The sequence below is a fragment of the Sapajus apella genome, unplaced genomic scaffold, assembly GCF_009761245.1.
Source record: "Sapajus apella isolate SASKATOON/1434 unplaced genomic scaffold, GSC_monkey_1.0 scaffold50, whole genome shotgun sequence".
Lineage (NCBI taxonomy): Eukaryota > Metazoa > Chordata > Mammalia > Primates > Cebidae > Sapajus > Sapajus apella.
The window spans coordinates 11,818,831-11,843,869 of NW_022436990.1; the positions used below are offsets into that span (position 1 = coordinate 11,818,831).

The 25,039-nt window shown below is 37.5% G+C and overlaps 1 protein-coding gene across 12 annotated transcripts in view; it reads left to right on the plus strand.

Annotated features, from left to right (window-relative positions):
- HECTD1 (HECT domain E3 ubiquitin protein ligase 1) overlaps nt 1-25,039 on the plus strand; it is a 99,710-nt gene that overhangs the window by 66,729 nt on the left and 7,942 nt on the right. For 8 of the 12 annotated variants that reach the window (XM_032242607.1, XM_032242604.1, XM_032242608.1 and 5 more), the window contains 14 exons: nt 73-239; nt 334-510; nt 3,939-4,775; nt 5,451-5,672; nt 8,685-8,818; nt 12,466-12,588; nt 14,135-14,291; nt 17,856-18,078; nt 20,096-20,150; nt 20,379-20,561; nt 20,953-21,160; nt 21,248-21,333; nt 21,897-22,024; nt 24,658-24,859. In XM_032242607.1, coding sequence (XP_032098498.1) covers nt 73-239; nt 334-510; nt 3,939-4,775; nt 5,451-5,672; nt 8,685-8,818; nt 12,466-12,588; nt 14,135-14,291; nt 17,856-18,078; nt 20,096-20,150; nt 20,379-20,561; nt 20,953-21,160; nt 21,248-21,333; nt 21,897-22,024; nt 24,658-24,859 — 2,902 coding nt within the window. The remainder of the gene's footprint in view (nt 1-72; nt 240-333; nt 511-3,938; nt 4,776-5,450; nt 5,673-8,684; nt 8,819-12,465; nt 12,589-14,134; nt 14,292-17,855; nt 18,079-20,095; nt 20,151-20,378; nt 20,562-20,952; nt 21,161-21,247; nt 21,334-21,896; nt 22,025-24,657; nt 24,860-25,039) is intronic. The other 4 variants (XM_032242609.1, XM_032242610.1, XM_032242611.1 and 1 more) reach the window with 4 other exon arrangements.

Here is a 25,039-nt window from a genome sequence, read left to right on the forward strand (position 1 = left end):
TTCTCTATCTTGAATCATCTTTTTCATCTGTTTTAAAATATTACATAATTTTTTTCTCTAACATATTAACAGGTCAACTGCAACTTGGCCTCTTGATCCACCAAAGGATGAGAAACAAGGGTGGAGACATGTGAGAATTAAACAGATGGGGAAAAATGCCAGTGGACAAACACACTACCTCTCACTATCTGGATTTGAACTTTACGGCACTGTAAATGGAGTATGTGAAGATCAGCTAGGTAAAGAGATGATAGGACGCTTTTCTAACTTACTAAAATAATTACTTTTGTAAAAAGTGATTTGGTTTTTATTTCTCTAATTTCTATCTGACAGGGAAAGCAGCTAAAGAAGCAGAAGCTAATCTTCGACGACAGAGACGTCTAGTACGCTCCCAAGTTCTGAAATACATGGTTCCAGGAGCTCGTGTTATCAGAGGCCTGGATTGGAAATGGCGAGATCAGGATGGCAGCCCACAGGGAGAAGGCACTGTCACAGGAGAACTACACAATGGTGAGTAGGTGCTCTGCACTATTGTGTAGAAAACTGGTAGTTAAATTTTTTTCTTTTATCTTGAGATAATTTATAAATTGCATAAATGTATGAGCACTATGTAGAAGAACTGTTTATATCATATTATAAATGGAAAATATAAAGAAAATAAGGGAAAATTTTAAGTTCATGGGTTTTGACTAGAAACTTAGTGGTAATATTTTGGGAAGTGATCAAGCTTAGTGTAAGTTGAGTATCTTCAAGACACACTTCGGTTTTTTTCCCTAGTTTATTATTCTCAAGCTTACTGTGAGTTTTATTTTTATTTATTTATTTAAGTCTCTTATGCTTTATTTTGTTAGTCTCAGAGGAATCAGGCAGTAATTTTTATGGTACCATAAATCATGTAGAAAACAAAGGATTAGCATTTTTACTTATTTTTTAATAAAGCATGGAATAAGAAACATCGTCTCTTTATCTGTTAGTAGCTTATTATTATTTCAAAATGTTTCTCAGCCTACCTGCTTTTTTGGGAGTTTGAACTTTCATGTTTTGTAAATGTTGCTATGTGAATCAAGTTTCTTTGATGCTGCACGGTTAACCAAAGTCATCAACTTAATAAATTGCTATTAACTTCAAAATAACATAGTGGCTGATTGTTTTCTTCAAACTATGAGGCTGATTTATTAGCACGTAATTTGCCTAGTCAGCAGTGAGTTTGTTTTCATCAATTTTGTATCAATTTTTAGCATTAAAAAATAAAATGTTTATATTCTCAACTTATGCCACATATTTAAAGAACTAGAATAAATATGACAGTGCTTAGGAGAATGACTGACATTTAATTTCATCTTTTATGTGGTAAAGACATTTATTTGTTGAAATAAACTCTGTTTATATCGTTTTTAAGATTCTATTCTTTGAATTATTTTACTGCCAAACATATTTAGGTAGTATCATTCCCTAATTACAAAGCATTGTGATCCAAACAGGTTTTCAGTGACTTAAAATTCATAAATACCAGTAATAGTTGAGAGGTCAGTTGTACCATTCAACTCAGAAATTTCACATTTTCTTGTTTTTAGGCATCTTGATGATTCTTATTAAAAAGTTACTATTCTATTTCCTGTAATTGTTTTGGCCTTGAAGTATGTGACTTGATAGGAAGAGGCTAGTTAGAGACATGTGAATGCAGTTCTTTTTTCTTGGGATGGAGTCAGTTGAAGCAATTACATAGAGAAATTAGAATCTTTTTTTTCCCCCAAGATATAATGGGACAAAAGTTTTAATACAACCACTAGTCTTCACAAAATAATTTTAATACTTTGTGCCTGGAGCAGCAGCATCTTACACTGTGATGTTCCTATACACACATAAGCATTTTATTGAAGCACAAATGTTAAAAGCAAAGTAACTTAAGCAATTGCCTATACAAAGGTAAATGGACACTGTAGGTTATTTTTCTTCTTGAATCATTTTGCTGCAGAGTACATTGCAATTACATGTCAGTATAATGTTACTGATACATATAATACATTTGAACTGTGAAGTATGGCAGCTCCCTATGAGGGAGTACTAACTTGTAGACCTGAATATTTTGAGTGATTATTATTATTATTATTAGCTGCCACAGATGGGAAAAAAAATCTAGCACAGAATCTTTAATTTCAGAGTTTAGCATTCAAGAAAGGCCTATTTTTGCTGATCTGACAAATGTAGAAATTTAGTTTTGGCTAACCAACGTGGCTGTTCCCATCAAGTTATGCCTTTCAGTCTCTATGTCAAAGAGGGTTCTTAGCTTTCAAATGCTTAACCCAACCATTTCTAATGATGGCTAGTCATTACTGACTCTTTTTTTTTTTTTTTGTCTATCTTTTGGGTATAGAAGGAGTTGAGAGAGTATTTTTTTGGACAAATTAATACAATACAAAAGTCATTTTTATTTGAGATTGGAATATGTTTTTGAACCTTTTCGTTTTCTCACACATTTCTGTGTAGCAGAAGAGATAGTTAAATGTTGGCTCTTCAGAGATTTTTTCAGCATACAGAAAAAAATAGAGGCAATTGAAAAATCTCATCTAAACTACTTATAGATTTGGGGCAGTTACTTTTCCTTTCAAAGAACACCTATGCAGATAATCCCAACAGGTAATTCAATATTATTTCCCTCTGAGCGCCATCATAAACATGTATGAACTTGGTGTATGTGTGGGTGGGCATCTGGGTGTGTGGATGGGTGCGTATGTGAGCTTGGGCCCCTTTAATGTGTAAGAACTTTAAAAAGGCTTGTTATACTTTAATAAAGATGCTTTTTTTCTATCTTATGTTTTTCCCTGAAATAGTTAGCTTATAACACTAAAATAAGCTTGTAAAATTTCTATTAATTCCTTTTAATAGACAATTTTTTTTTTTTTGCTTTTGGAAGTTAATTACCTTTTTAAAAAAAGAGTATTATTTTTCAACTACAAGTAAATATATAGATTGAATATCATTATGCTCATTAGTTCTGTACATGTTATTAGCTTGAGCACAGTTTCTAATAAAAGGACTCAGTATGCTCTTTAAATTTTCTTTAGAATTTTCTGTGCTTATTCAAATTTATTGAACTTAATTATTTAATACAAGAGAACCAAGGAACCACTGAACTTTGAGAACACAACCGAAATGCTAACTTTAGTGTTTTATTTGAGCTAGTGACCTAAAATTTCTGTAGTAATATATGAGTATTTTAAGAGGTTAGCCCAAATTAATGGTGAGAAATTAATGGTAAGCTGGCATGTTTTTCTGGAAAGAACATTTGTCCACACATAATTATCTTTAGCAATTTAAAAACTTTTACTTAGATTCTGTTTACTTGCTGAAGTGGCAGTATTTTACCACGTATATCAGTCTTAAAATTCTTAAACAGCTCTTCCATTTAAGAAGTAACCAAGCCAGGTGCAGTGGCTCACATCTGAAATCTCAGTTACTCAAGAGGCTGAGATGGGAGGATCATTTTAGCCCAGGAGATCAAGACTAGCATGGGCAACATAGCAAGACCTCACCTCTAAAAATCGAATAATTTTAAAAATGAAAAATAACCCAGTAGATTTAAACATAACCCTTACATTGCTTTTAAATGTCATAGACTGAATAGTTCAGAAATAAGGGAAATAAAAGGAAGAACTTTAAACATTTCCCAGAAACCTTGCATACGGTACATATTTCTTATCCTTAACATATTTTTTGATCATGAGAGTTAAATAATATAGACTTTCAGATAGCTAGTCATATAGTCAAATAATTGAGTCCAAAAATTTGCATATATTTTAGTTGGCAGAACTTGATTGACTATAGAAATTCAGAAAAGGACAGCACTGATTAAAAACTGATCCCATATTGTGGAGCTACTGTCTGACACGCTCCTATCTGCTTTCTGCTGGGTCTCACAAACTCCTGTCCCTTTCCAGGCTGGATTGATGTCACCTGGGATGCTGGTGGCTCAAACTCTTACCGTATGGGCGCAGAAGGAAAATTTGACCTCAAGCTTGCACCAGGGTACGACCCTGATACAGTGGCATCACCCAAACCTGTTTCATCCACTGTTTCAGGCACAACGCAATCATGGAGCAGCTTGGTGAAAAACAACTGTCCAGACAAGACATCTGCTGCTGCAGGCTCCTCAAGTAGAAAAGGAAGCAGCAGTTCTGTGTGTAGCGTGGCCAGTAGCAGCGACATCAGCTTGGGTTCGACAAAAACGGAACGGAGATCAGAAATTGTAATGGAACACAGTATAGTTTCAGGAGCTGATGTCCATGAACCAATTGTTGTTCTTTCATCTGCTGAAAACGTCCCTCATACAGAAGTAGGGTCATCTTCCAGTGCAAGCACCAGCACCTTAACAGCGGAAACGGGAAGTGAAAATGCTGAAAGGAAGTTAGGCCCTGATAGTTCTGTTCGTACTCCTGGGGAGTCTAGTGCAATATCCATGGGAATTGTCAGTGTTAGTTCTCCTGATGTTAGTTCAGTATCTGAATTAACTAATAAAGAAGCAGCTTCACAACGACCTCTTAGCTCTTCAGCAAGTAACAGACTGTCAGTGAGTTCTTTGTTGGCTGCTGGGGCCCCTATGAGCTCTAGTGCAAGTGTACCTAACCTGTCCTCGAGAGAAACATCTAGCTTGGAGAGTTTTGTAAGGAGAGTGGCAAACATAGCACGGACTAATGCCACGAACAACATGAATCTAAGCCGAAGCAGCAGTGATAACAACACTAATACTTTGGGGAGGAATGTGATGAGCACAGCAAGTAAGTGAGCTTTTCCTTCTGGAACCCATTGTTTTTTCCACTTGGAGGGATGCAAAGTAGGGTCTCTTGTTCTGGCTGCAGTTTTTAACTAGATCATTAACCATATTAGATAAAGCTACATCAAATTTAGCGCTTCAGGAATATGAAGTTAAGTTCTCTAGAATCATAATATTTTAAGAATTCAGATTAGGTATGATAAAGAGCCTCTTATTCTAGAAGGATAAAAACAATACTTCTGATTTTCACTCCTTTATGATTAATCAAGCAAAGTTACATGAGGAAATAGATGGCTATTAAATATCATAGTGCAGTGAAACTAAAGAATCATGAGTATAGCTTTTATTTAGACTCTACATTGATCTTAGCTTCTTAAATTCAAATTCCAATCTAAGCTGCTAACAGGTAAAAGTAATTCCCTTGGAAAATACATAGGGAATTATTTAACTGCTTGTTTCATTTCGTTAAAAAGGTTAGGCATAATATTTAAAGATAGTGCTATAAAAAAGAATTTTTAGTTGGATTTCAGTTGGGTTCCCAAAGTTGTTGCTTTTCAGGAACCATTTTATTATTAGTGTGTTTTATGATCTCACTGTTTAAAAAAATATAAAACTTAGTTTTTCTAAGATTTCTACAATCTCATCTATTTTTACTGATTTGCTTCATTTTTATCTTTAGCTTCTCCTCTTATGGGTGCTCAGAGTTTCCCTAATTTGACCACACCTGGTACTACATCAACAGTGACTATGTCAACATCCAGTGTTACTAGCAGCAGCAATGTAGCTACAGCAACTACAGTTTTATCAGTTGGTCAATCATTAAGTAATACTTTAACCACCAGCCTTACATCAACCTCCAGTGAGAGTGACACAGGTCAGGAAGCAGAATATTCCTTATATGGTAAGTTATAATTTAAAATCAAAGTATTTAGATACTTATATAATGATGCTTTTATTAATGTTTTCTCCTGGGATATTTTTAAACTTTTGTTTAAAGATACAAATGCGGAATCATTGGGCCAGGCGTGGTAGCTCATGCCTATAATCCCAGCACTTTGGGAGGCTGAGGCAGGTAGATCACTTGAGGTCAGGAGTTTGAGACAAGCCTGAGCAATATGGTGAAACCCCGTCTCTACTAAAAATACAAAAGAAAATTAGCGAGGCATGGTGGCACATGCCTGTAATCCCAGCTACTCAGGAGGCTGAGGCAGGAGAATTGTTTGAAACTCTTGAGTCGGAGGTTGCACTAAGCCAAGATTGTGCCATTTGCGCTCCAGCCTGGGCAGCAGAGTGAGACTTTGTCTTTAAAAAAAAAAAAAAAAAGAGCTACTGGTTGGCTTTTGAATTTTATTGTTAGGTTTGACTAGACTTAATTTAGTGTTAGGTGATGAAATATTTTTTAATATAATTTTTATTTTATATTCAGGGGATACATGTGCAGGTTCGTTACAGGGATATATTGCATGATGTTGAGGTTTGGACATCCATTGATCTTGTCACTCAGATAGTGAACATAGTACCCAATAGGAAGTTTTTCAGCTCTTGCCCACTCCTGCACTCCTTTTGGAGTTGCTAGTATCTACTGTTCCCATCTCGATGTCAATGTGTACCCAAGATTTAGCTCCTACTTATGTTAGAACATATGATAGAAGATTTTCTTTTTTATATTCTTAAAGCTGGTAGACTGTTTAAGACTGCTGGGGTGAAGGATCAGAATAACATCAGTCTTACACCATCTGTATTTGCAGTGCAAACTTTTACTGTGTTTTGTGGGTTTTTTCTTAACCACAGGCATGAATGCCATACCATGTTGTGTTTTGAGAGACATTTCATTCTATGATGTGGTCAAATCTCTGAAATACAGAGCATTTTAATGCTGGTAAAAAAGGGAAGATGAGAAGAAAGTGGACATCTGTCAGTTGTAACATATCAGAGATAGAATTCCAGTATATGAAGTTAGATTATGTTCTTTAAAAGATAAATCCAAGTGGAATTGGTTTATTTTGTACACCACCGCATCATGTTAATCACAGGGTGGCTCCTTACAAGTGTTAAAGGGTAACATGTTTTATCAAATTTAAGATGTTGTTGATTGTAAGACATACTTTTTTTTTAAGTCTAAAGTTAAAAACTTTGCATTTTATTCTGACTTGCCATTGATTGTAAGATACATTCTGATTTCAGAGCATTACAATGTTTTAAAAATGTAGACCTTTCAACCTGAGAAAATCGTTTACAAAAAAAAATGTGGACCTTAGAAACTAATTAAATATGATGGCAGGCCTCTTCTACTGGCCATCCAGTAAAAGACACTGAATATTTAGTCCTGTGTAATTATTGGACTAAAAACCATTTGGTTCAGTGGTCTGCAGGTTTAAGTTTCTGAGTAATGGGGTGGTCTTTAGGAATATGAAGTATTTTGATTTTTATCCTTTGTGCAATTCCAATAGTATATTTGACTTCTTTTCCCCAATCTAATAAAAACTTCTCTTTTAATCCCTTAAGTCCTCATTTTTTCAGTTTTTATGAAGAATAGTTTGTGAGCATCTTCGTTTATGCAGGCCAGTGTAATTTGACCCAGTCTCCATTGAAGGCAAGAGATCCTAAGAATGAGGAGATAAAAATGATTCAAGTTTTTTTGAACTTCCTGTGTGCTAGTGTGGATAATATGAAAGATGATGACACATATATTATGCCATAGTAAATAAGCATTATCTTACGTAGTCGTTGTTTTTAAGTAACCTGCCAGGTCACATAGCTAAGCCCAGTTTTTCACTGATTGACTTAATTCTGTTTTACCTCAATAGACTTTTTTTTTTTTTTTTTTTTTTGAGACGGTGTCTTGCTTTGTCACCAGGCTGGAGTGCAGTGTCACAATCTAGGCTCACTGCAACCTCCGCCTTCTAGGTTCAAGCGATTCTTCCACCTCAGCCTCCTGAGTAGCTGGTACCACAGGCGCATGCCACCATGCCTGGCTAATTTCTTTGTATTTTTAGTAGAGACGGGGTTTCACCGTGTTGGCCAGGATGGTCTCCATCTCGTGATCCACCCACCTCGGCCTCCCAAAGTGCTGGGATTACAGGTGTGAGCCACCACGCCTGGCCAAGATTTTTTTTTCTGAGACAGAGTCTCACTCTGTCACCCAGGCAAGAGTGCAGTGTCGCGATCTCAGCTCACTGCAGCCTCTGCCTCCCAGGTTCAAGTGATTTTTCCTGCCTCAACCTCCTGAGTAGCTGTGACTATAGGCGCATGCCACCACCCCGCACCCTGGCTGTTTTTTTGTATTTTTAGTAGAGACGATGGTTCACCATGTTGGCCAGGATGGTCTTAATCTCTTGACCTTGTCATCCACCTGCCTCAGCCTCCCAAAGTGCTGGGATTACAGGGGTGAGCCACTGCGCCTGTCCTCATAAGATCTTTTACAGGTTATATTTATATATTCATTTGTTTACTTATTAAATGTGTCTCTCCCTGTGAGTTTCATGGGGACTAAGACCACGTCTTTGTTTACAACTTTATATACCTGGTGCCTAACACAGTTCTTGGCACATAGTATATACTTAGTAGGTATTTGTTGGAGGAATGAGTAACTCCAAAGTGTTCTCTTTTCTGCCATGTTCTCTTTCCTTTTACTTACTCAGAGAATGATGATAGGGCTTTATTTTGTTTTTAAAGATAGTCCACATGGTTATCCTTTTATATTATGATACTGTAATTCAGGTTTAGTTTATGGTTGTCCTTTTCCCTTGTTTTTGCCATGCTTGTGTCAGTACTCATCTTGTATATGGTGACAGAAGGCAACACTTGTCCCTTTTGGATTTTACTTTTGTTTTGTAAAAACCTAAAATGCAGAGTTCCTTTGTTATGCTTTGTTAATTGTGTTGACATAAGGTTGTTGGTTTTTGTTCTCAAGATTTCCTTGATAGCTGCCGTGCCAGTACTCTGTTGGCTGAGCTCGATGATGATGAGGACCTACCTGAGCCAGATGAGGAAGATGATGAGAATGAAGATGACAATCAAGAGGACCAAGAATACGAGGAGGTTATGGTAGAGAGTGTACCCCATTCTCTTCACAAAGATAGGATGTTAATAATTGAAATGAAGAAAGGAAAAGCTGAGTCATAATCATACTTTGAAGCAAGGAAATGTGGCACCTATATTTAAAAAATGTGGTTAAGAAAAGCAGTTTTAATCTGAGCATTTATGATTCTCCATTTAAAGAATATAAGTTGCTTACATTTGAAAAATGTTAGAATGTCACATGTTGATGTTATAACAGGCTTAACAGGCTGTGAAATTAGGCTGTGAATAGTGGCTCCTGCCTGTAGTCCCAACTTTGACTCTTGTAGTCCTGGCTACTTGGGAGGTTGAGGTAGAAAACCACTTGGGTCTAGGAGTTCCAGGCTGCAGTGAGCTATAATTGCATCACTGCACTCCAGCCTGAGCCACAGAACGAGACCCTCTCTCTCTCTCTCTCTCTCTCTCTCTCTCTCTCACACACATACACACACACACACACACACACACACACACACACACCCTCACACCCCCACCCCCCCACCCCAGCCTGAGCCACAGAATGAGACCCTGTCTCTTTCTCGATCTGACACACACACACACACGCACACACGCTATAATTGCGTCATTACACTCCAGCCTGAGCCACAGGCTCTCTCATTCACCACCACTCCACACACCAGCTGCTCAAGAGGCTGAAGTGGAAAGATTGTTTGAACCTAGGAGTTTGTTTTTAGTACCCTTCGTTTTGCAAGCAGGGTCTATCTGTTTTCTCATTAGTTGTCACATGAAGGAATGAAATAGAGGCATAAAAAAAAATAATTCGCCCTTATCAAAAAGAAGTTATCCATCTGTTTTCTCATTAATTGTCACATGAAGGAATGAAGTAAAGGAATTAAAAAATAAGGAGAGAGATCCAAGATGGCTGATCACTAGCAGCTCGGGATTGCAGGTCCCACTGAAAGAGCAGAGAACGAGAGGACGCCACACTTTCAGATCAATTTTTGTTGCTCACATACCAGGAGATTCCCAGCGGAGGAGCCCCACGTGTCGCCAGCGCGACTCTTGAGGCCGGTGAGGCGGTTTTGCCGCTGCCTTGGTGTGGCGGTTCTTGGTGCAGAATCAGAAAAGCACCATCAATCTTAAAGCCGCTGTTTTGGCCGGAGCAGTGGGTTGCTCAGATTCTAGCGCCGGGAATCAACAAGTTGGACGTCCACTCAGAAACCCAACTATAAAGACGGTAATTATAAAGACCACAGATGGATAAATTTATAATGAAGGGAAGAAACCAGCCTAAAAAGGCTGAGAATACCCAAAATCAGAATGCCTTTCCCGCTACAGGGGATCACAGTTCCTCATCAGAAACAGAACAAGGCCTGATGGAGAAAGACTGTGTTCCATTAGCAGAAGCTGGCTTTAAAAAGTGGATGATAAGAAACTTCTGGGAATTAAAAGAACTTGTTCTAACCCAATGCAAAGAAACCAAGAACTTTGAAAAAAGGTTTGAAGAAATGTTAACAATAACACACAATTTAGAGAGGAATATAAGTGAATTAATGGAGCTGAAAAATACAACACGAGAACTTCGCGAACTATGCACAAGTTTTAACAGCCGAATTGATCAAGCAGAAGAAAAGATATCAGAGGTCGAAGACCAACTTCATGAAATAAAACAAAAAGACAAGATTAGAGAAAAAAGGATAAAAAAGAACGAGCAAAGTCTCCAAGAAATATGGGACTATGTGAAAAGACCTAATCTACGTCTGATAGGTGTACCTGAATGTGACGAAGAGAATCAATCCAAGCTGGAAAATACGCTTCAGGATATTATTCAGGAAAACTTTCCCAACCTAGCAAGGCAGGATAAATATTCAACTCCAGGAAATACAGAGAACACCACAAACATATTCCTCAAGAAGACCAACCTCAAGGCACATAATCGCCAGATTCACCAGGGTTGAAATGAAAGAGAAAATACTGAGGGCAGCCAGAGAGAAAAGTCAGGTTACCCATAAAGGGAAGCCCATCAGACTCACAGCAGATCTCTCAGTAGAAACCCTGCAAGACAGAAGAGAGTGGGGGCCAATATTCAACATCCTTAAAGAAAAAAACTTTCAACCCAGAATTTTACATCCAGCCAAACTAAGCTTCATAAGCGAAGTAAAAATAAAATCTTTTGTGAACAAGCAAGCACTCAGAGATTTCATCACCACCAGGCCTACTTTACAAGAGCTTCTGAAAGAACCACTACAAATAGAAAGGAATAACCAGTATCAGCCTTTCTAAAAAATACCAAAAAATAAAGAACATCAACATAATTAAGAAATCACATCAACTAATGGGCAAAACAGCCTGCTAACATTAAATGACAGTATCAAACACACATATATTGTTATTAGTTCTAAATTTAAATCGACTAAATCCCCCAATCCAAAGATATAGACAGGCAAAAAAAGCCAAGACCCATTGGTATGCTACATCCAGATCCATCTCACATGCAAGGATACATAAAGACTCAAAGGGATGGTGAAAAATTTACCAACCAAATGGAGAGCTAAAATAGATAAATAGAAAGCAGGAGTTGCAATTTTTGCTGATAAAATAGATTTCAAAGCAACAAAGATCAAAAGAAGCAAAGAAGGATATTACATAAAGATAAAAGGATCAATGTAACAAGAAGAGCTAAAGATCCTAAACATATATGCACCCAATACAGAAATACCCAGATATATAAGACTTAAAAAGAGACTTGGACCCCCACACAATAATAGCGGGAGACTTCAACATCAATATTAGATAGATCAATGAGACAGAATGTTAACATCGATATCCAGGACTTGAACTCAGATCTGGAACAAGTAGACTTAATTAACATTCATAGAACTCTCCACTTTAAATACACAAAATATACACTCTTATCAGTACTACATCACACGTATTTACAGGTTTAAATGAAATATTGGTTGGCTGCTTGTTAATTATTTTCTTCCCTCATTTTTTTTTTTTTTAATGTCTCTATTATTAAACACAATTACAGGCATACCCAGTTTTAGACTGCATTCTAGCCCGAGCAATAAAGCAACACCCCTGTTCTCTCTCCCTCTTCTATCTTCCTTTCCTTTCTTTTTTTTTCTTTTTTTTTTTTTATTTTTTTTTTTTTTTTACTCTCGTTCTCCAAAAAAAAAAAAAAAAAAGGAATTAAAAAATAATAATAATTTGCCCTTATCATCAGAGTTAAGCAGAAGAATGGGGACTCAAGCCTAGGCAATGTGATCCAGAACTCTCAATATTTAATCGCTAGGATTGTCTTCTAACTGAAAGTTGTGCCTTAAAAATACCCTTTATTGTAACTAACTGTATACTTAAATTTTCTCTTTATAAAATGTTATTAGATTTCAAAAAGATAAGTTGAGTTTTAATGGGGTAAAGAAATTTTAAAAATGCTTTTAGTATATGGTTGCTAAGAAAACACAATAGCATATTTCTTATGAAAGAAGTTAGTATAAAATGCATGATGAATTTAAAACATTAAACACATAACTTCTCTGAAGATAGCTAATGAAAAAGTTTTCAGTGACACTTTTGTTAATAGAGGTTAATATTTTCAGGTCATGGCTGAATGGGGGCATATGGGTCAAATAATTAGACATGTATCTCTTGGCATGGTTTTGTTTTAGATTCTGAGACGCCCATCTTTGCAACGTCGAGCTGGCTCCCGCTCTGATGTAACGCATCATGCTGTTACCTCGCAGCTACCACAGGTACCTGCTGGAGCAGGGAGCCGACCTATTGGGGAGCAGGTAATATCTTCATGTTTATCTTCCCTACCATATATGTTTTTTCTCCTTTCATAGTAAAACACCAACCAAAATACCTACAAAAATGTGCATTGTGGAAGGTGTGAGAGGAGGGAGCTACCAAACAGTTACAAAAAGAAACTTTCCCTACTGGTTGGGTGCCATATTCCATATAGAATCCATGATTGCTGTGACATAATGCATGCAGGAATTTAATGCTTGAAACCCCTTTGTCTTGGCCTTTGGGTAACAGTAAAAATATATTAAAATGATTAATATATAGTCTCTAAGATTTATAGTTTTAGTAGTAGTAGCAGATGTGGTAGTAGATGCAATAAGAGTAGTTTATTAGTAGCTAACACTTAACTGATCACTAGTTAAGTGCTAGAGTTGTTTTTGTTTTTGAGACATGATTTCGCTTCATTGCCCAGACTGGTCTCGAACTCTTGGGCTCAAGCGATCCGCCCACGTTGGCCCCTCAAAGTGCTTAGGATCATAGGCATGAGCCACTGTGCTGGCTGGCATAGTTCTTAATACTTAATGTATATTAACTAATTCTTTGCAACTACCTTTTAAGGGTTATTATTGGCCCTAATTTTCAGATGGAGTAATTGCTAAAGGTCACACATATAATAGTAGTTTTGGGTTGAGTGCAGTAGCTCAAGCCTGTAATCTCAGCACTTTGGGAGGCCGAGATGGGTGGATTACCTGCTCAGGAGTTCAAGACCAGCCTGGCCAACATGATGAAACTCTGTCTCTACTAAAAATGCAGAGCTTAACTGGGTGCAGTGGCAGGTGCCTGTAATCTCAGCTTCTAGGGAGGCTGAGGCAGAAGAATTGCTTGAACCTAGGAGGCGAAGGTTGCAGTGAGCCAGGATAGTGCCACTGCACTCCAGCCTGGACAACAGAGTAAGACCTTGTCTCCAGAAAAACAAAACAAAACAAAAAAAGTAGTTTTGGTTCCAGGATGCAAACCCAAACATTCTGGAACCAGAGCTGTCAAATGTCAATTTGTTTTAGTTAAGTGTTTTAACCAAGGGGCTATGCATGTGCATGTGTGTGCTTACATGCTGTCTGCCTCATAGTAACTTAAAGCAACTCCCCAGCATTTTATTTGATATGTATGTAATTCAGTATGAAGTGCAATTTACATTTGAAAAACCAACTAATTTTACAATATTTATAGGTTCATAGGAGGTTGCAAAAATACTCCAGAGAGGTCTTATGTGTCCTTTACCTAATTTTTCCCATTGACTAGTTTCATATTACCTAATTTTAGTACAGTAACAAAGCTAGGAGATTGACAGTGTTTGTGAATGGTTGTTATTTGATGACATGTAGATTTGTATAACCATCCCTGATACAACTTTGGGTAAACTGAAATGATTAAGAAATGTATGTATCTGTACATGTTTAGGTTAGCTCATTTTGGGTATAAGAAATATGGCTAAGGAAATGCAGTAGTTCTAAAGAACTAATACATTGTTTTGCAACAGTGAAATTTTGCATCTTATGATGTTTGACTATGTGTGAAATTTTATTTTGATAGGAAGAAGAAGAGTACGAAACTAAAGGAGGACGCCGGAGAACATGGGATGATGATTATGTGCTAAAGAGGCAATTTTCTGCATTGGTTCCTGCTTTTGATCCTAGACCTGGTCGTACTAATGTTCAGCAGACAACTGATTTAGAAATACCACCCCCAGGTATAGGATGTTTTTGTTTTGTTAATTAATTTGAATAGATATTATATCAGATAGTTATATATAGTTTGAAAAGTAAGGTGCTGCTTGTGTATGCATGTTATAAAAAATTTTTTTTAGGCTTCTGTAAGCAGGTTATAAAAACATTTTTTTAGTCAACCACAAATTATTTAAAAAGTACAAGTTTTTTTAAAGGAGCAAATTATAAATTATTTCAAATTTTAAAAACCAGCATGTTGTATTTGTGCAATTTTTAAAGCAAAGTCCCACTTAAAGGTGGGAAATTTTTATTGTATTTTCTACTGGATCAAAATTCCTAAGGATTTATTCCTCTCAACTTTGAAAGGCTGTCCAGTGGTTACAGTTATGCCTTCTAGAGTCAGTTGGCCCAGGTGACAACCTTATACCTTACAACTCTATTATAGAATGTGGTAGGCATACTAATTACACCCTAAAAACATTCAGGTTCTAACCTGTGGAACTTATGAATATATTATCACAGCAGGCAAAAGAGACTTTTGCAGATTTAATTAGGACTCTTGAGAAGGGGAGATTATTCTGGATCATCCAAGTGGACACAGTGGACAAGAGGGAGGAGTCAGAGAAGGACATGTGACTAAGGAAAACAGGAGTCAGAGTGATGACGGCAGTGACCCAAGGAATGTGGGCAGCCCCTTGGTGCTAGAAAAGGCAAGGAAACAGATTCTCCTTTAGAGCCTCTAGAAGGAATGAAGCCCTGCAAATCCATTTTAGGCATTTGACCTCTAGAACTGTGGGATAGTAAATTTATGGTGGGTTTGTTGTTGTTGTAGTTGTTGTTTGTTTTTTGGTTTTTTTGAGATGGAGTCTTGTTCTGTTGCCCAGGCTGGAGTGCAATGACACAATCCCAGCTCAGTGCAATCTCCAACCCCTGGGTTCAAAGGATTCCCCTGCCTCAGCCTCCTGAGCATCTGGAATTACAGGCACACACCAACATGGCCAGCTAATTTTTTTGTTTTTGTTTGAGATGGAGTCTCGTTCTGCTGCCCAGGCTAGAGTGCAGTGGCATAATCTCAGCTCACTGCAACCTCCTGGGTTCAAGGGAGTCTCCTGCCTCAGCCTCCTGAGTAGCTGGGATTACAGGCAGTCGCCACCACACCTGGCTAATTTTTGTATTTTTAGTAGAGACATGGTTTTGCCATGTTGGCCAGGCTGGTCTTGAACTTCTGACCTCAAGTCACCCACCCCACCTCAGCCTCCCAAAGTGCTGGGATTATAGGCATGAGCTATTGCACCTGACCAATTTGTGTTGTTTTAAACCACCCAATTTGTTGTAATATTTTATAGCAGCAGTAGGAAACTGATATATTGGGCAAGTCACAAAAACTATCTAAGCTTGAATTTCTTCATCTGCTACATGAGAGAATAAAGGTCCCTGTTTGACAAGGCAGTTAAAAAGCTTAAAATAGGCCTGGCGCAGTGGCTCATGCCTGTAATCCCAGCACTTTGGGAGGCTGAGGCGGGTGGATCATGAGGTCAAGAGATCGAGACCATCCTGGCCAACATGGTGAAACCCCGTCTCTACTAAAAATAAAAAAAAAATTAGCTGGGCGTGGTGGCGAGCGCCTGTAGTCCCAGCTACTCGGGAAGCTGAGGCAGGAGAATTGCTTGAACCCGGAAGGCAGAGGTTGCAGTGAGCCAAGATCGCACCACTGCACTCCAGCCTGGTGACGGAGTGAGACTCTGTCTCAAAAAAAAAAAAAAAAAAGCTTAAATTAAGTAAGGTGTATAAAGTACTTAGCATGCTGCCTGATAATGTGCCTCAATAAATGTCAGCTATTATAATCAGTATATTATCCTTAACAAAGATTGACTTTGTCGATTAATTTAGTGTCTGGAGGATATTTTTTAGCTGATAGAAAGATACCTGTATTAAATATTAAAATATTAAAGTAAGTATACTCTGTAGTATAAATGTTCTTTGATGAGGATAGATAGACTGTTTGATCAAGATGTTTGTTCTGAGGTCCCTTCAAAAAGGAAAACCTTGTTTCTTTGGATCTCAGAGAAAAAAAATAAATTACAAAAAAGGAAACCACATTCTAGAGAGTATAAATAGGCACAAACTTTTTGTAGAGCTCTTCGCCAGTGTATTTCGTATCTTCTGATAAAGCGTTTTTGCCACTGGTAATTTTAAATATTAGCTCTGTACCCAGTTTTGTACACATAGGTGACTACAAAAGTATTTATATTTTCAAAAAATTGGAAATGACCTTAATTATATCCAGTAACAGGAATATGTCTTGTTTAGGTAGAGTGAGATATTGTGCAGTGAAAGAAATAATATTTTAGAAGACTATCATGATAATGAAGAAAACATTCTCTTCAAAGATCTCTCAACTTCTATTTGAAATTTTAAAAAGTAAAAAATAAAAAAGATAATGAAGAAAACATTCATGAGCTAATAAAAAAGGAAAGCATTTGCCACCAAATACATTATGAAACTATATTTGTGTGTGTATATGTGTTTACCTTGTGAGCCAGTTATTCAGTGTGATAAAAGGTTGACACATCCAGTTATTCATGATCCAGTTATTCAGTGTGATAAAAGGTTGGCCCAGAGTATATTGTTTTTTCTGAGTATGGATAATTTTAGTTTTCTCATTTACAAAAAAAAAAATTTTTTTGAGATGGAGTCTCGCTCTGTCACCCAGGCTGGAGTGCAGGGTGTGATCTTGGCACATTGCAACCTCCACTCCCAGGTTCAAGTGATTCTCTGTCCTTAGCCTCCTGAGTAGCTGGGATTACAGGTGGGCACCACCGTATTCAGCTAATTTTTGCATTTTTAGTAGAGACGGGTTTCACTATGTTGCCCAGGCTGGTCTACCCCAGACCTCAAGTGACCTACCCACCTCAGCCTCCCAAAGAGTTGGGATTACAAGTGTGAGCCACTGCACCTGGCATCATTTATAAAATTAAAATGTTTTCGAAGTATTCATACAGTTAGTATTATTTTCAAAAAAAATAAGTTCTATATCATACACATCTCTTCTGTTCTAGCACTCTTTCAGTGACATAGGTGTAATTATTCTCATTAAAAAGAAACAAAACATGCTGGGTGCAGTGGCTGTTGCCTGTAATCCCAGTACTTTAGGAGGCGGAAGTGGGTGGATTACTTGAGGTCAGGAGTTTGAGAGCAGCCTGGCCAACACGGTGAAACCCCACTGTCTCTACTAAAAATACAAAAATTAGCCAGATGTGGTGCTGAGCACCTATAATTCCAGGAGGCTGATACAGGAGAATTCCTTGAATCCGGGAGGTGGAGGTTGCAGTGAGCTGAGATTGCACCACTGCACTCCAGCCTGGGCCACAGAGCAAGACTCCATCTCAAAAAAAAAAATACAAAAAGAAAGAAAGAAACAGAAAACAAAAATGTTGAAGCCTAGAGAGTCTTAAGTAGCTGACATCCTTTAGCTCATGTGTGGCCGAGGAGATTGGATTTAATGTAGCGTTGTTGCCTAGTGTAGTATCCTGTCCAGACTGCTTGTTTTAGTATAATTGTTTTTCACACATCTTCCAAATTTTTAGGGACACCTCATTCAGAGCTCTTGGAAGAAGTTGAATGTACTCCGTCACCTCGATTAGCCCTCACTTTGAAAGTAACAGGTCTTGGAACGACTCGTGAAGTTGAATTACCACTCACCAATTTCAGATCAACCATCTTTTACTATGTACAAAAATTGCTTCAGTTGTCCTGTAATGGCAATGTGAAATCAGATAAACTTAGGCGTATTTGGGAGCCTACATACACGTAAGAAATTTTAACTTAATGTTTTGGTAGATAATGTCATAGTGTATGAGCCAAGAAATATGGTGTTTATTTTGGATTATCGGAACAGAAAAGATTTGATTTTTATTCTCTTGGCTTACAGGAACAGATAATAGTGTTTGGGACTCTTGGTGTAGAACAATTAAGTTTTAGAACTAGAAGGACATTTACAGTCTACACTAGCTTCTTATGTAATTGTCGAAAAGAGCGTTATTTGAATTCTTTGACTAAGATCACGTATGAGCACCAAGTATCTTTCTGTTCTTTATTTTGGTGCTGTGTAGGTTAATGCCTGCCTTTGTTCATTCAACAAATAATTATCAATTACTTAGGGTAAATTTATTTAACAGTTTTGTGCCTCACATTCCTAATTTATAAAATGAGAGGAATTAATGAATTAATATGTGTAAAGTGTTTTCTTTTTTTCTGAGACAAGGTCTCTCTCTGTTGCCCTAGCTGGAGTTCAGTGGTGTGATCATGGCTCACGGCAGCCTCAAACTCCACAGACTTAGGTGATTTTCCCATCTCAGTCCCTTGAGTACCTGGGACTACACATGTGTGCCACCAGGCCCAGCTAATTTTTGTATTTTTTGTAGAGATGGAATTTTTACCACGTTGCCTATGCTGGTGTTGAACTTCTGAGTTCAAGTGATCTGCCCACCTCAGCCTCCCAAATGCTTATATTATAGGCGTTGAGCCTCTGCTTGGCCTGCAAAGTGTTTTCAGTACTCCCTAGGATGTATTAAGTGTTCAATAAATGTTATCTATAAAGTAACTATTATTTAACAATATAATTATAATCATGATGTTCTCTTAACATTACTGATAATCTTATATAATGGCCAATAAAAGTAATGTAGGTCCTTTTGAGATAGAACAGAAAATCATAATGTTATTTTCCTTCCCTTCAATTTTTTTCCCCCCAACTTCCCAAGAGCTAGGAAAACCTCCCTTTAATTTTTACTGCAGTTTAAACATTGACCTCAACTGCCTCATTTGAACATAAGCACTCCTGATCATTGTTATTTCTATCCTTCTTTCCATCTAGACATAGAGAACCTATTTCTTATTCCATTGTATTTTTACAACAGTTAAAGCCATGTGCTGCATAACAACCTTTCAGTGACTGATGGACCATGTATGACAGGGGTCCCATAAGATTAAAAAACTATATTTTTACTGTACCTTGTCTATGTTTAGAAACACAAATACCATTGTGTTACAGTTGCCTATAGTATTCAGTACAGTGATGCACCATTAAGGTTCGTGGCCTAGGAGCAATAGGCTATAACACATAGCCTAGGTAGATAGTAGGCTATACCATTTTGTTTTGTGTAAGTGCACTCTGTGATGTTCCACAACAACCAAATCACCTTATGCTGCATAACAGTTGATACAGTCATATCTTTGAAGCTTCTAGATTTGATACATGCTTTTTTGGTAATAATACTAAATTTATAAACCATAACTCAAGAATATGGTTTCATTTAACAAATACTTTCTCTTAAAAATCTTCCTTGAGGCTAGGTATCATGACTCATACCTGTAATCCCAGCATTTTGGGAAGCCAAGGCAGTAGCATTGATTGGAACCAGGAGTTTGAAACCAGCCTGGACAAAATAGCAAAACCTTGTCTTTACAACAAATATAGTCAAAAAGAATTCTCTTTAAGTTCGATGTTCAATGTAGGCATATGTCTAGTGAATGACTTTTTTTTTTGAGATGGAGTCTCGCTTTGTCGCCCAGGCTGGAGTGCAGTGGTGCTGCAACCTCTGCCTCCTGGGTTCAAGCAGTTCTTTTGCCTCAGCCTCCCGAGTAGCTGGGACTACAGGCACGTACCACCACACCCTGCTAACTGTTTTGTATTTTTAGCAGAGATGGGGTTTCACCATCATAGCCAGGATGGACATTTATTTTTATTTTTTTAAAGAATTGAAGTCTTATTGGAAATAATCACAAATCATTTATGAATTAACTTGAATAATATCTTCATGTTTAGAATCATGTACAGAGAAATGAAGGATTCTGATAAAGAAAAGGAAAATGGAAAAATGGTAAGTTATTTTTAGAAAATTGGTCTTACTCTCGGCTATTTAGTAAAAAGAAGAAAAATAGTAAAACTAGCACAGTATTGCAATTGAACATTGAAGGGAATAATGACTAACATGGAATTCTTTAGATTAGAGTAAGTGCATGATCTTAAAGCTACCTCATGTAATGCATGTGAAATACCATAGACTTTATAATTGGGAAAGGCCAACATTTGGTTTTTCCTGTTGTAGGGTTGCTGGTCTATAGAGCATGTGGAGCAGTACCTTGGCACTGATGAATTACCAAAGAATGACTTGATAACCTACCTGCAGAAGAATGCAGATGCTGCTTTCCTGCGCCACTGGAAATTAACTGGCACTAATAAAAGTATTAGGAAAAACAGAAATTGTTCTCAGCTCATAGCTGCATATAAGGTATATATTGGCATCAAAACACTATTTTGATTGCAAATGGCTTTGTGCTTTGTTTTGCAGCTTTGGAAGCTTCTTAAATAAAGAACAGCAGTTCATTGAGACGTAATTTTTAAAATGAGGTTGAAATAACACTGTTAATGCACAAATTCCAAAATTTCAAATATGGCTTGTAGCATTGGACCTGAATACAGATTTTGACCATAGCTTAGAGTGGTTATATTTGGGAATTTTAATGGTTTAGAATGCGTTGATTTATGTCTTGTGTCATGTTTTTATTTAAAAAGAAGGCACTTTGAAAAATTCAAACCTTTTCATGGTAATACTGATAGAATGATACACTGCTTTTCTTGAAAATGTAATTAATGGCTAGTTTTTCTGATTGTTTTTATAGGATTTTTGTGAGCATGGAACAAAGTCTGGGTTAAACCAGGGGGCCATTTCTACTCTTCAAAGTAGTGATATTCTTAATTTAACAAAAGAACAACCTCAAGCCAAAGCAGGCAATGGACAGAACTCTTGTGGAGTAGAAGATGTCCTTCAGCTTCTGCGTATTCTGTATATAGTTGCAAGTGACCCTTATTCAAGAATATCCCAGGAAGGTCTGTAAGAAGCCTTGTTTCATTTCTATAGCAGTTTTAAAGCAAGTGAGTTTATATGTTTATTAATTTTATTAATTAATTTTATAGATGGTGATGAACAGCCTCAGTTTACTTTTCCACCAGATGAATTCACTAGCAAAAAAATTACAACAAAAATATTACAGCAGATTGAGGTAATAAAATCAGATAGCTGAACTCTTCATTCTGTTACTGTTGGACTTTTCCAAATATTCCCTTTACTTTCTTTTCTACCTCTCATCATCTTTCCCTTCCTTTTGATTGGTAATTTGAGCTATATGGTCCTTTGCATGTATTTCCTAATTACAGGTTTAGAATTGACTGTTTTTTTTTTGTTTTGTTTTGTTTTGTTTTTTTTTGGTCATTTTAAATAATTGCTTATAGGGCTAGGTGCAGTGGCTCACACCTGTAATTCCAACACTTTGGGGGCCAAGACGGGTGGATCACTAGAGGTTAGGAGTGGGAGACCAGCCTGGCCAATATGGCGAAACCCTGTCTCTACTAAAAATACAAAAATTAGCTGTTATATGGTGGTACATGCCTGTAATCCCAGCTGCTTGAGTGGCTAGGGCCAGAGAATTGCTTGAACCCTGGAGGTGGAGGCTGAGATTGCACCACTGTACACCAGCCTGGGCAACAGAGTAAGACTCTGTCTCAAAGTTAATTAATTAATTAATTGCCTTATAGCACTAAGACATTCTTATTTGTTAATTCACAGGAACCATTGGCATTGGCAAGTGGGGCTCTACCAGACTGGTGTGAACAATTAACCAGTAAATGTCCTTTTCTAATACCATTTGAAACTAGACAGCTTTATTTCACATGTACAGCATTTGGTGCCTCAAGGTGAGAAGGCTATCTTATGTTATTAGAATAAGTATATTTTTATGTTATGTAAATTCAAAATGTACAAATATACTGTCAGAACTGATAGAGGGAATATGCTATCTTGTATTCGTATAAAGAATAGTCAGAATTCCCTTTGGCCTGAACCATCCATCTTCTAGTAATTCACCAAAATGACGAACCCAAAGGGAAAGAGGAGGGGCACCAGACAGATGTTCTCTAGGCCTTTTAGAAAACACGGAGTTGTTCCTTTGGCCACTTATATGCGAATCTAAAAGAAAGGTGATACTGGAGACAATGAGGTAATGGATACTGTTTAAAAAGGAGTGCCCCACAAGTGTTAACCATGGCAAAACTGGAAGAGTCTACAGCGTCACCCAGCATGCTGTATTGTTGTAAACAAGCAAGTTAAGGGCAAGATTCATACCAAGAGAATTAATGTGCATATTGAGCACATTAAGCATTCTAGGAGCCGAAATAGTTTCCTGAAACGCATGAAGGAAAATGATCGGAAAAAGAATGACGCCAAAGAGAAAGGTACCTGTATTTAACTGAAGCGCCAGCCTGCTTCACCCAGAGACGCGCACTGTGTGAAAACCAAGGGAAAGGAATCTGAGCTGATGGAACCTCTTCTTTGTGAATTCATGCATAATAGGTGTTTTTTAAAAAATAAAAGGCCTCTGGACTGTAAAAATGTTTTTCTTGGGTGGGCGCGGTGGCTCAAGCCTGTAATCCCAGCACTTTGGGAGGCCGAGGTGGGTGGATCACGAGGTCAAGAGATCGAGACCATCCTGGTCAACATGGTAAAACCCCGTCTCTACTTAAAAAAATACAAAAAATTAGCTGGGCATGGTGGCACGTGCCTGTAATCCCAGCTACTCAGGAGGCTGAGGCAGAAGAATTGCCTGAACCCAGGAGGCGGAGGTTGCGGTGAGCCGAGATTGCGCCATTGCACTCCAGCCTGGGTAACATGAGTGAAACTCCGTCTCAAAAAAAAAAAAAAAAAAAAAAAATGTTCTTTATTGAGTAGAAGTGTAGTATCCTCTCCCCAAAGAAATATTTAAGGCAAATTTTAATTGTGTTCCTAATCATAATTCATTCTTTACTATTCAAATTTAATGTATTTCTTGCTGAAAGATGTGAGGTGGCTTATTGTGCAACAGATTACTCAGTTGGTTAGAAAATGGCCAGGTATTATTTATGAAAAACTTGTACTGGTTTGAAGATAGTCCCCCTAAATCATTATGGGAAAACAAGCATTTAAACAGTTTCTGTTTCCAGGCTGGGCATGGTGGCTCACAGCTATAATCCCAGCACTTTGGGAGGCCAAGGCAGCCAAATCACTTTGAGGTCAGGAGTTGAAGACCAACCTGGCCAATGTGGTGAAACAAAAAATACAAAAATTAGCTGGGTGTGGTGGTGCATTCTTATTATTCCAGCTTCCTAGGAGGCTGAAGCGTAAAAATTGCTTGAACCCGGGAGGTGGAGGTTGCAGTGAGCTGAGATTGCACCACTGCATTCCAGCCTGGGCAACAGAGCAAGACTCATTGTAGGTGCTCAATAAATATTTTGTTGAATGATTGTTTACCTTAAGAACTCTTCCAAAATAGTTGTAAAAAAAAAAAAAAAAGTTAGAATTTAAATGATGTGTTTTCTTCCTTGATAGTTACATTTTTGTACTACTTAATGCCATTTACAAAGTATTTATAAACTATAGGCCTGTTGTGATAAGTGGCATTGATTATAATTTCCGTTTTATAAATGAGGAAATTGATTCTGCATGTACTTAGCTGATTTGCCTAAGTTTATGAAAAAAATAGTAGCACACATGAGAGTAGAACTTTCAGCTTCTCATTCCTAGTTACAGTAACCTTTCTCCCACCCTAAATGGATTGTCATTAAAAAAAGACAATGTGGCTGGGTATAGTGGCTCATTCCTGTAATCCTAGTTTTGGATTAATCCTACAGGCCTCCTTTGGGAGGCCAAGGCGAGTGGATCTCTTGAGGCCAGGAGTTCAAGACCAGCTTAGGCAATATGGCAGAACCCCAGCTTTACTAAAAATAGAAAAATCAGGCAGGTGTGGTAGCACATGCCTGTAATCCCAGCTACTGGGGAGGCTGAGGCAGGAGAATCCCAGGATTGGGGAGCTTGCAGTGAGCCGAGATTCTGCCACTGTACTCCAGCCTGGGTGACAGAGCAAAACTCCATTAAAAAAAAAAAAGAAAATAAATGTTTTAAAATTATAATTATTGTTTTGATGGTGCTTCCAGCTTGAAAGATAACTTAATCATTTAAAAATTTCTCTGATAGGAAACATTTGTCCTTTTTTGAATGATGTTGGGGTTTGGACAACAGATTTTTGTTTTTATTGAACTGCTAAAGAGGGGAAAATACAGACCCAGTACTTTATCAGTACTTTATCTGCTTAAGGCAGATTATAATAAAAGGAGTTTCATATATTTTTATTTGTGAAAGGAAGCAATTTATGTAATAAAGAAAGATCACTGTTTTAAAAATCACCTGATAAAATACTATTTTTTAATTTCTTAAATCTTTGAATTCTGTTGCTGGTTTAGTAGTACATTCAGCTGTTAATATATACTACAGTTACATAGATATTTTTCTATTTCAGAGCAATAGTGTGGTTACAAAACCGGCGTGAAGCCACTGTGGAACGAACGAGAACCACAAGCAGTGCAAGGCGAGATGATCCTGGAGAGTTTCGAGTTGGTCGTCTCAAGCACGAAAGAGTAAAAGTTCCACGTGGTGAATCGCTGATGGAATGGGCTGAGAATGTCATGCAAATACATGCAGATCGGAAATCAGTTCTTGAGGTAATCTCATAAAATTAGATTTAGGAAATAGGAATGACACTTAGGGAACCAGCCAGTATGTATCTTCACTGAATAAAAACTGGTAGGTAAACATGAAGAGGGGTTTTCCTGTTCTCTAGGCAGAAGCCTTCTCCTCTGGCAGAGCATCTTTTTCATAAGAGGATGTCAGTCCACCTCTTC